The sequence below is a fragment of the Maniola jurtina genome, chromosome 6 (genome assembly GCF_905333055.1).
Source record: "Maniola jurtina chromosome 6, ilManJurt1.1, whole genome shotgun sequence".
Lineage (NCBI taxonomy): Eukaryota > Metazoa > Arthropoda > Insecta > Lepidoptera > Nymphalidae > Maniola > Maniola jurtina.
The window spans coordinates 6,399,511-6,412,591 of NC_060034.1; the positions used below are offsets into that span (position 1 = coordinate 6,399,511).

The window sequence follows — 13,081 nt, forward strand, 5'->3', positions numbered from 1 at the left end:
CATTCGCTCCCCGACCGCGGCAGCGTGCACATGTTTCAACGTACGCCGTGTTTCAGTAAACACACGATCGCGAAAAAACTTTTCGGTGCGGTGACGAACTATTGAGTTATAAGCTATAGAATTTAGATCTTCGAAATATGAACACAATACAATAGTGCTGTGAGTTTTGCTAAGTGAAAAGAGACTGATCAGCGGCTGCACTGAAGAGCCTAATTACGAGCTAGGCTAATTGGCGGGACCGGCGTTTCATGAAGGTGAGCCGACTTTTATTTCCGTTCGGCAATCCCTCTAATTGCGTCAATTAGTGTAATGCGGCGACAGCTTTGAAGAGTCCGCTTAATGATCTCTACACTGGCTTGTAGTCTTTGAAAAACTATTAAAAATAGCGAGAAACAGCGATTGTGAGTAATTAGCTCACTCACTTTTTCCTTCAACTATCTACATAATTGCTCGGGGGAAATTTTAAAGGTAGCAAAAAAGTATTGTTTAATATTTTTATTGCATTAAGCTACCATAAAGATGTTAAGTCTGAAAAATGCGGTAAATAATTGTTTGATAAAATAATTAGCTCATTAATTTACTCACTTTTTCATTCAACTATTATGGGAGGGAATTTTTAAAGGTCACAATACATATTACATATAAAGAATTTTTATTGCATTAAGTTATCATTAATACACCCAGTCTGCGAAAAATTGCGGGAAATCAATTGCGAATGTACAAAAAATATCTAACTCACTCATTTTCCCTTTAATAAGTAAGCATAATTATTCCTCAGGATTTTTTTGATTAGCAAAAAAACAATGTTACGAGATAGAGATCATTTATATTGCTCGTATATAGTAGGTAAGTAGGTAGGTGGGTTTAAGGCTATAAAAAATGACAAATGAATTATAAATTATAAATTAGCTCAGTCTCTCACTCACATTTTCTGTCAACTATTACAATAATTGCTCAGGCAAAATTTCAAAGAAGCAATACTGCAATACTTTTTAAATGCAAAAAAAGTAAATTTGTCATGCTGTACAAATTAGTCGTAAAGTAAACAGGATACCGCTAGACGTTCTTACAAGATATAGAAGAAAATGTAATATCCTTAATTGGAGTAGTATCGTACATCTTAGCTAATGAATAATATTGAGAATAGCCGGCCCCACACGCAGCAAGAAAATGTGGATGTGGTAATATTTATGTCCCTGTACTTAGGTATATTTTATTATAATCACTCTCTTAAATAGCTTGAGGTTTTTTATATTGTCAATATTATGAAATTAGAAAATGGGTTGGGAGTGGTTTTGATAAAAAAACTCAATATAATATGCATTTACATCTGTTTTATAAGAATGTTTTACGATGTATTTCTTAAGTTTAAAGTGGTTTAAAACTTACAAGTTTGTTTGAAAATGTTTAACTTTTTTTATTAATGCAAAATCTGATAAGAATAAAAATTCGCAAAAAAAATTAAAATATTTTTAAAAACGAAATACTTATCCAAAACTGGGTATATTTTAAGTACATACACCATGTGTTGAAAACTAAGTTAATTCGTCAAGGATAGACTCTACTGTATATAAAATTGTATTTTTTTATTAGTAGAGTCAATTAAAACTTAAAAATAACTTTGAAAGCTGTTAAGTACAAAACATGTACAATTAAATAGTATTAACAAATTATTTTTTTCAGAAATCTTAAGACCACAAATATTTAAAATCAACGAAAATTATCTCTGACATTAGTGTGACTTGAAAAAAATGCTTGAAGTCTTTTTAATTAATAATTTGTTTGCGCGACGTGGGCCTAAAAGCCAATTAGAATGGCGTATCCGCTTGTTCCTCCTCTAATTAGCAAGTGGCTCATTAGCTACATCACTAGACCAAAGAGTGTAGACGTAGGCCTAGAGACCACGGTGACGTTTCCTGCACTCTGAATACATAAACTTTACGGGCAAAATTTTTTTACAAATAAGTAAACAGCCACACAGATTGTAACAAGATTAGTTTTTTAAAATCTTTTTGACGTAAGTTGATTCAAAATAATATAGAAAATACATGAGAAGTCTCTTCAATTTATAACAAGCTTAGTTGCACTGCACGACATGGCCTGAAAAGCCAATTAGAATTTAGAATGGTATATCCGCTTGATCCTTCTCTAATTAGCAAGTCGCTCATTAGCTAGACCAAAGAGTGTAGGAGTAGGTCTAGGGGTGACGGTAACATTTTCTACACTCTGAATACATCAACTTTACGTGTACTAAAAATTTTGACATTTACAAATAGAAAGAGGCAGCCACACAAAAGCGTAACAAGATAATCAATAAGTCTTTTTAATTATTCAGTCGTAAGTTGTTGATACTTGAAATGTTAACGAACCGCAAAACTAACTTTGTTTGTAGAGTTTTATTGTCAATATCAAAAAACTATTATAGTTAAAGAGAGCATTGATTTCATTATTTATGTAAAATATACTTACATACTATTGACCATAATTTTTTCATATTTTTTGACTGGTAAACTTCGGAGATAAAGGGGAACAGTAATTTTTCGACATTTTCGGTAAATTAAAACTATTAAGCACAAAAATAAATGAAAATCTGTTTTAGAATATACAAGCAAAGCTCTTTCCTTTTCATTTTCTATTAGGTAGGATCCCTATAGGATACAGACAGACTGACAGACACACAGACGGACGGACGGACGGACAGACAGACAAAAAACGAAGAATCCTATAAGGGATCCTATTTTCCTTTTGAGATACGGAACCCTAAAAACTAAAAACTAATATGTATTAGAGGAATATGAATTCTTACAGCCGTCTCTTACACTACCTCACTAGACTAAAGAGGAGTGTAGCAATGCTTCATTCGTTTTAATTATAAACACGGTTCTCTTCTTATAATTACGGAGAGCAATTAAGGGACAACATTTTATTGCTTATCTAGACGATAATGACTGTTTATAACGAATTAGCTCGCTCTATTTGTTTTAAATATGCGTAGTTAGTTTATGCCTCCGACTTCTTCCATGTAGAGTTCACCATTTCGAAGGTAAGCTGGAATAAGCAAACAGAGACCAAAATTAAAATATAAATGTATTTATTTTAGTCATGTCAAAATAACCATAAAATAAGTTTATATTACGTTTGTAGGTAGTTATTTATTTAAAAATAACAGACTCAATAACCCTTCCTTTTGGCTTTGCCGCAGTCGGGTAATTAATATTTGTACTTACAATAATCTAGAATATGGTTAGATGTGCAGTTTTCTTAGATGCAACCATATGACTCGTGTTTATTTCCACATAAGTAAAACAATCAAAACAATATTTAACAGGGCTCTCTCCGTCACTCGTTTCATACAATCGTAGTTCCAATTTCATTTGAATATTAAGCAACCAAAGTCCATGAAATTTTGCAGACAAATTCTAGAAACTAATATCTGTGTCTGTGGTGTTTTAGATTTTTCTAAAAATATGTAGTTTTAAAATTACAGGGGCTCAAAGATTTGTATGAAAATTTTTAAGACCGCGTAACTTTGAAACCGAATATTTTAACAGAAATCTGGAAAACCACAGACATAGATATTAGTTTCTAGAATATGTCTGCAAAATTTCATGGACTTTGGTTGCTTAATATTCAAATGAAATTGGAACTACGATTGTATGAAACGAGTGACGGAGAGAGCCCTCTTAAGTAACTTAACTACTGCATACTTAGTTATAAGACTGTCAAACAAGACGCAAGATCGAGTGCGAGTTAGAAAACTGGAAATCCATCCAAGAGATCTTTGTCCAGCAGTGGAGGTCCATTGGTGGAGCTATTGATGTCGAAGGAATGACTTGCGTTATAAACACGAAATATTCCAAATTATCACACACACACATACACACACACACACACTCAATTCAATTTTAATTTCTAAAACATGGTAACAACCTTTCAAAGGTAGGATACGCTGCATATCCATTAATTCATTTGGGCTAATTAATAAAGCTGGTTTAATTAACGAGCCTGTTAGTACAAATTAATCAACGCTGATTGGTCTATTGCTATGGCCGCGTCTAATATTAATTACAGTTAGGATTATTTCATTTTGTTCAGCCGCTTTATTAAATTAATGATAACTAGGTGTATTATTAAAAATAACCATTTTCCATTTGATGCAATTGTTACAATTTAATTTTCATTCTGATATTTTGAATAATTGAAATGTAAACATCAGTAAGTTATTTATTTAGAAGGATGGAAACACCCTTTTAAACCAGGGATCACCTACATGCCAAATTTCATGATTCTAGGTCAACGGAAAGTACCCTATAGGTTTTCTTGACAGACACGACGGACGGACGGACGGACAGACAGACAGACAGACAACAAAGTGATCCTATAAGGGTTCCGTTTTACCTTTTGAGGTACGGAACCCTAAAAAAACTCAAAATGCACGCTCGGAAATATTTGAGCTCATGTGGGAACGCGGAATCGAGACAGAATAAGCGTGGAAACCGATAGGGGCATGGGTTTATTGAAACTGCCATACCCCTTCCAAGCTAACTGTCTTCCATCTTATTATTTATTTTTATTTATTTAATAAGGAACACGTACAATATGTGTATATTCTACACTCACTACATAATTACGCACTGCTACACACACTGATATGTATATCAATAATAAGTGTACACATACATTTGCAATTTTTGCGCCAAGTAAACTTAATACTATGGTGTATTAGAGGATGCGCGCGATTTCGTCCGCGTGGATTTAGGTTTTTAAAGATCCCGTGGGAACTCTTTGATTTTCCGGGATAAAAAGTTGCCGATGTCAATGACTGGGACGCAAGCTACCTCGGTACCAAATTTCATACAAATCGGTTAAGCGGATGGGTTTTTGGGAATCCGGTGGGAACTCTTTGATTTTCCGGGATAAAAGTAGCCTATGACTGTTGGGCCGTAAAAAGGTAGCAGACAGACAGACAGACACACATTCGCATTTATAATATAAGTATGGATAATTAGCAAGAATCGCATCATCATTTACACCTGTTTACCTACCATCAGGCGAGATCGCAGTCTAAGGACTAACTTGCATCAGAATAAAAAAAGTTACCCTAGTACCTTAGGTCTTTGTCTACATTTTCAGTTAACGTCAATGACGTGCAATGCAGTGTTGTCATTGGCAATAGCACAGAGTAGCGGTGACGTCGCGCTAATTGGGTGCCTCATGTCTTCTACTGCAAACAAATTAGCCCCTGAAACAAGTGCCCCGCGCTTAGGGCTGCCATCTTCAGATTTTTATTTTTATTCCATTACAAGTTAGTCCTTGACTGCAATCTTTGTGGTGATGCAATATAAGATGGAACCGGTATAATTTGGAAGGGGTATTGTTTTAAATTAAACTATTATTGGCGTCACTCAGAAAAGCAGGTATTATTTAAATATTTTTATCGAATTATTGGAATGTCCTCTCCAAAACCAACACAAAAAAACACAAGTTTAATGTGTAAGGTTATCCGAGAGTTTTAATCTAAACAAACTAATGCCAAAATAAATAATTTAATTAGAGCGTGATTGCTATCACAACATCTAATTATCCAGTTCACAACCCAAATACCGAAAATATGCGATATCGCCCCGAATCTCGGAAGGAGACTGAACTAAAACCTTCAAAACACCCGTATTTATGCAAGTTCAATCTTGTTGGCCACCTAGCAACAGATTGTATGACATCGAATGAGCCAAATATCGATTTTATCAAACTACCTGCATTAGGTAAATTAATAATTTTATATTATTTTTGACAACTCAAATCAACTTTTTAAAAATAACCTTACAGTTCGGCCGTCCTGAATTTAACACGCCCTCGTGTTTCTAAATAATCTTGTCATGTCAGTCGCGGGCTTCCTTGCCCTAAGTCAAATCCAAATCATGGGCTATCCTGCCCTCCGTCAAATCGTTAAAACCTATCGTGAACTGCCGAACCCTCAGTTTTAATATCCAGTCAACAATAAATCCAAACGACTAACTTGTCATTCGATGTATACAAAATCTGAACCACTTATTGCAAATTACTTTTCACTACACAAAAGACTAAATTCTTTAAAAAAAAACTAAAAATTTTAATCACCAAATCAAACTCAATAAAAATTTTAATCAAATGTGGGTTGTTTACAAAAAGATACCAAAGCGAAATTAAGACAACGTGAGACACGTCCCGCTTCTGAATTATTGGCGTCACTCAGAAAAGCAGGTATTATTTAAATATTTTTATCGAATTATTGGAATGTCCTCTCCAAAACCAACACAAAAAAACACAAGTTTAATGTGTAAGGTTATCCGAGAGTTTTAATCTAAACAAACTAATGCCAAAATAAATAATTTAATTAGAGCGTGATTGCTATCACAACATCTAATTATCCAGTTCACAACCCAAATACCGAAAATATGCGATATCGCCCCGAATCTCGGAAGGAGACTGAACTAAAACCTTCAAAACACCCGTATTTATGCAAGTTCAATCTTGTTGGCCACCTAGCAACAGATTGTATGACATCGAATGAGCCAAATATCGATTTTATCAAACTACCTGCATTAGGTAAATTAATAATTTTATATTATTTTTGACAACTCAAATCAACTTTTTAAAAATAACCTTACACTATAAAATAGCATCTACAAATACTGATGCATTCGATTGCTATGATTTTTTAGGTCATGCAATAAAAGTCTGGGCTAAATCCTTATCTAACCAGCTTACTGAAGGTTTGTACCCAGATGAGGCATGGACCCCGGCACCGGCTTAGCATTAAATACAAACCTATACTTAAAAGTTTGAATGAAGGCACCTCCATTTCTGCCACGGAATTAAAACATGCAGTCTAGCGTGACTCCACCTTCATTCATACAGGTCTATTGAAAAATTGGTAATAAAAAAATTGAAATGTGGTGTATTAAAAAAAAATTGAGATTTGAAACTTGTGTATGGATGGATTTATCTCTTACTACCTCGTGACCGAAGAAATCATCTGAGGTCATCCAGAAAGCATAAAAAATTGTTAGATACAAATAAATAGCTAAATTGCTGACATTTAAGACGCAGTTAGCCCGGTCAGCTATGTTATTTACACTTTTATCTCCAGGAAGATTTCCGTTTTACATCGTCTCAATTATTACAAATTAATTGGATAGTTTATACATCCTGAATCCAATGGGCTGCGTTGGTCTCTTCTTAGAAATACAGGAAAACAGTTCGCGATCGGAAATCCTCTTCCTGATGACCAAGTATATTTTAAACTACTTTTATTAAGTAATTTATGATTTGAGATAATTATTAATAATTTAGGATAATGTATTTTTTATTACATCACAATAAATAGGTTAACGACTGGCAAACACGTTTTATTTTGCTTGCTCAAGCAGTTTGATGCGTCTGTCAAGCAGATTGAGCAAGCAAAAGGTTTTTTTTTTTAATTTTCGAACACTGTCTGAACGTCGCGTCAAGCAAAGTATAAAATTGCCTCAATCACGGTCAAGCACGTAAATGCTTGATTCAAGCAAACACTGTAAACGTTCAACATGCTTGGCTCAGGCAAAAATCTACGTTCTTGCCATCAAGCCACTTGACCGTCTCGCCCTTTAGATTGCAAGCCTGAACAATGAAATGTATTTTTTTTTTCAAAATTTTCGAGCAGCAATCATTTAAAAAAAGTTTCAATAAGCTTACGGTGGATCTTTAACGTTTCAGTGCAATGCCCGTAGGAACCGATGAATGTTATTAAATAAAAAAGTTAACTTTGTTGACTCAACCACTCAATATTTTGTTCAGACACTCGGGCCAGTAAGTTATTTCTTGGATTGCAAGCCCGAACAATGAAATGTTTTTGTCAAAAAATTTCAAGCAGCAATCATTTAAAAAGAAATGCGTTCTAAACGTGAAACATTCCAATTGGCAGCCCTGATCGAAGGTCACCAGTAATTAGGTTGGCGGGCTTGTTTTTCAGCAGCGGCGGTGGCGGTGGAGCTTCCTCTTGTTACTTATTTAATTACGAACGCCGTTCGCTGTCTCGTGTTCCAGTATTATGTACACCTTCATTACAAGCACCGGCTTCGATAATATTGTCAACAGTGAACATACTATGGCTACGTATAGGTATTTAGCAGGTATAGGCAGGTAAAGTTTGCATTCCGAACCGGTCTGGTGGTAGAGAGACGTAGCATAAGAGACACTAGTTGTCCTACATAAAATGAATTCATTTTGATTTGATTTAATAAAAAATGTCCTAAGCCGAAGCCTATTTGGATGGCGTAATTTTCTTGTACATTTATGTAGAGGAAATTAAAAGAAAGTTCGATAAAATGCAAATAGTAGTTACTAAATATAGTTCTCGCTCTAAAAGTTCGTGCTTCTGCAAAAATACCGAACTATGTTCAGATATTCATCTTGTGAGAGAATTAAAAACATTTCATAAATATTGAACAGTTAGTCAATTTGACATTTGATTCTTTTTCTAAATACCTTTAAAGCAATAAATAGGAAAATCACCAATTTTATTGCAACTTTTACTTAATTAACTACGCACAAAAAGACAGCTGTGAAAAGATAAGAATTAACGAAATGTCAAGTATAATATTAATTATTTTGGTGTAGAAAGTGCAATTATTTATCCTTATAACTAATTAACCACATCTAAAAAAATAAATATTTTGTTTTTATTAGAACAGAGAAAAATGTGCGTAATTATTATTTACTTAACGAAGTCAGTACAAGTTAATTTGGTACGTCTCTAAGTAGGTATACTATTATAGTGTAGGAGTCAACGGACTTAGTTACCAAAATACCTCCATATGTAATATGTATATTATACAACAGTACTTAATATACTTGCGATAATATAATGTCTCATGTACGTTGCGCATCCCATTGTGAAAAGGAAATTAATAATCTTTGTTTAGTTATAGACGGATATATAGATATATAACTATATATAGATAATATAATATAACTAACTATATACCTAACCTAACCTAACCCAAAATTAACAGATCTAAATGTACCTACTGGTATTATTGTCCCAATGTTTATAGTAGGAAAATATATCATTATTTTTAGATGTTTTAATTTACTTTAGTACAGTTAACAGTACCTTAGACAAGTTTTTCAATCGGTATTTTAACCGCTAGAATAATGCTCTTCCGGCTTAAGTTTTCCACTCCAATTTTAATGTAGGTACCTACATTTATATCAAGAGTGAATAGGCTCTTCTAGGCAAGCGCTCTCCACATTAGGCTGTATCATCATTCATCACTTACTGGCAGCAGCCAAGCGCTAGTCTGTAAATTGAAAAAAGTTGGCCCCAAGTCAGGGTATCGCTCTATAAATCCATATTATACCTAGACTAATTAATTAATGAGTTATCTTGGTCCCAGCCTTACTCATTAAGCACAGATAACCTCTGGTGGCGTGACTAATGACGTGCGCTGACGTCTGTTTGTTTTGTGACGAAAGGTATAAAGTAAATATTATCAATGTCAACCTATTTAAGAATTACTTATTAGGATCCTTTCTTATACTTATAACTTATAAGTAACAGTTACATGGTCTGATATGGTTTATACACGTTCTGGCACAATGAAAATATACTGTACATCTTGTAAAAACTACTAAAATAAGAAGCTAATGAAGATCTGGGCCTTGTACATGCGATTTGAGAGCTATTGTCATACAAATATTAGTTGCTGTCAAGAAATCCTCATATAATAGCCACCAACGACGTATTGACCTACATAATAATTCGGACTATTTTCGATTAAAAAGCTAGCTAAAAAACCTACATGATCTTTGACTAGATTAAGTGGCTTTCATGAGAAAATGATAAAATCGGTAGATATGGAGAATAATAATATATCAGAATCTAGTAGGTATCTAAGTATGAATTTTGAAAGCAATTAGGTACATTGTAATAAACCCATATTTTCGATACATTTCGTTCACTCTCTAATTGGTCTTACTACATTGGCGGCTCGAATGCAAATACTCTGTTATTAGGCAGGTTAATTAAAGAGTTATCGCTGGTAATTAACCCGTTTCGGTACAGAACGTGTGCCCATGGCTCGTACAAACACCACTAATTAAGAAATTCCTCTTCATTAGCTCAATTAGACTTATTCACGTCAGAAATATACCAATACAGTCATACAAAAAAAAATATATACCTATCTAATTTTGCTTCGTTTCATCGTTTTTATTTAAATTGTATATAAGTATAATAATTATATGGACGGATCGTTATTTAAAAGTCCTTTGTAATATTATAATAGGACGTTATTTGGTATTTATCTTTGTTCATATGTAGTGGGTACCTAAGAATTAAACTTTTTAACCGACTTGAAATAGAAGAAATAATTTATTTTTCCTATCAAAACCAATCTAAAATAAAACATAGAGAAATACTTTAGGGATGAGAAAAGTAGGTATTCCTTTTCAAAATAAAATTTCTTAATTAATCTAAAATTTTTTTTTCAGATAATGTTTTTAGGGTTCCGTACCGAATGGGTAAAAACGTAGCCTTATTAATGTCACTCTGCTGTCTATCTGTTTGTCCGTATGTCACAGGTTTCTAGCTCGAAGCTGAAATGAGTTACAAATCTGAAATTTTCGTATTTGGTATAGAACGTTGACCTAAACCCGAATATTGAATTAGACATGCAATTAATGCATTTTATAGTATTTACCAGAGGTGGTGTTATGACAGTTTTTGAAGGATACTAAGTATGAATGAAATAAAAAATACACCTAAGTAGTTATTCCCTAACACATTCAGACTGCATCAAACAACACGTAACCTGAGCTTACTGCACTGCATTGGCTTCTTTCATAATGCTAAGTAATTTAATTAAACATATTACCTACCTTGTCTTAAGACATGTTCCACACTAAAGGTATTAGTGAGCCAGTGTTAGGGGTTTTTATACATAGATCACAGAAGTTTTTGTGAATAAGATGAAATGACACGAGAAATCTATTGAAATCGTTAGCCTCACTTAAGAAAGTATTCAGCAATATAGCCTGCGTAGGTATGTGTTGTGCCTTAGAAAAAACTAATTTATAACGGTACTATCCATTGTTTGAAACCAATCGTTGCCCCATTCAGAATTTCACTATTGTTTTGTAATAGTTGTCCTTTCAGTAAAATGTCATTTCCTTCCAGTATTGTAAATTCTGTCGTCGATAGGAAGTCGTGACCTGCCGGCGGGTTATCGGCAATTAAGAATGAACCGGTGATAAACATATTTGACGTCAAGTCAAATATAGTATCGGGTTGGTTGACAACATAAGCACATCAACCCACTAAAGTGTACAAGGAATGAGATCCATTAAAATAACCAAACGATTTTATTCCAAGCTGAATTGATTTGTACCTTAGTATACTTACCTTTTTAATTCATCACTATCAAAAATGAGTTTTTGACGCTATCTTGAGCAAGACACCAAGATAGTAAAATGCCTTTATATCAAACTCGCTGATGGCCGCGACTTTGTCCGCGTGAATTTTGTTTTTTTTAAATCCCGTGGGAACTCTTTGGTTTTCCGGGATAAAAAGATGCCTAATACTATGTAAATTTCCGAGATGCAACCTGAAGTACCTTGCACCAAATTTCATATAAATTGGTTAAACATCCGTTTATAAAAAGTTAGCCTATGTCCTTTCCATACTTTTACATTATAAGTATAGGTATATACATAGGTATTAAGTAAGTATGAAGGAAGTTTGGAAGTATGGCTTTTTCTTACTAACCAAATATTTAAATGGCGAATCATTTGATATTTTACAGAAAGTCTCTGTGGGTTAGATACCTTATTTCATTTAGTCAAGACTCGAGATAACCTTCATTATGACAAAATTATAAAGAGACCCATTAATATTAAAGTTATCTGCGTACGAGTAAATTTGTTTCAAGAGGAGTAAATAATGTTATCATAGTATGAGGGCTTGATACGATTTTTATAATATGAAAAATATCAATAGTTTTTTTTTGTATACAAGTATTCTATGTTATCATTTTTTATTCAAAAAAGCTATACTTACGTTAAGAGATTTAAATTGTTTTCATTTTTTTTTCATAACGGAAACGTCAAAAAACTACACCACTCTGTCAGTGGGCATTGCGCCTATAGAATCAGCTCCGTCCACCTTGATAAAATTCTCCATTGATAAGCCCATTTAAGGCCGATTCACACCAATTGCGTACATGTGACACGTGCGTAGTGACGCGCGTAAACCCCTAACACACCGGGTTACGCATTCGTCCACGCTTTACGCAAGCGGTGTGCCATGTTTCATACAGTTCCATACATTACAACACAATGGTACGCGCTACGTCTACGCTTACGCAGCCTGTGTGAACGAGCTATTAATGGCAATTTCCATGTAAACAGGTGCTAGTGTAGCCTGCTGTAGCACATTCGAAGCTCCAACTTTGAAGTGTTTATTGAACGTCATCGACTCCTCGTTGGCCCACCCACTTTGCCCTTTTTCATTATAATATCGAAACACAGATATGAAAAAAGTTGCAGCGTTTTATAAAATAAATCTTTTGTTGACATGAACATAAACTTTTTTCATATAAATTCGGCTGTACCTATATTAACAAAAAAAAAAAAGAATATGTACTGTTTGACGATATATTGTACCTATTACAAATAAGTAGGTACGAAATTGATTTGTCTTGATCACACGTCTCTCTGTAACATTCTTTATTGAATCTTATTAGGAACTAGCATTTGCCTGTAATTTCGTATTGATTTTAAACCCCTGTGAAACTCTACATTTAGTAGGTAAGTATAGTAAAGAATAATTGAGACTTGCCCCGTCAATTAGGTTCGGAAAACGTCATTCTGTCTCTCTGGGATTTCTTTTGAAGCCCAATATAATTATTATTTAGTAGTTGGCGACCATGTCTCGGATCCATAACTCACGCACACGCTCTGTTCTAAGACTGGTCTTCAAGCATTGAAGAATTTTGGATGACAAGACATCTCGAAGCTCCCCGAATGCTGTCTAGTATACTCGTTTACTTAAATAATAATAAAC

The 13,081-nt window shown here is 33.9% G+C and overlaps 1 protein-coding gene across 1 annotated transcript in view; it reads left to right on the top strand.

The window, feature by feature from the left end:
• LOC123865946 (LIM domain only protein 3) overlaps positions 1 to 13,081 on the top strand; it is an 81,440-nt gene continuing 68,359 nt past the window's right edge. The window contains exon 1 of the mRNA XM_045907169.1: positions 1 to 254. Within this exon, the coding sequence (XP_045763125.1) occupies positions 249 to 254 (6 nt within the window). The 5' untranslated portion in view covers positions 1 to 248. The remainder of the gene's footprint in view (positions 255 to 13,081) is intronic.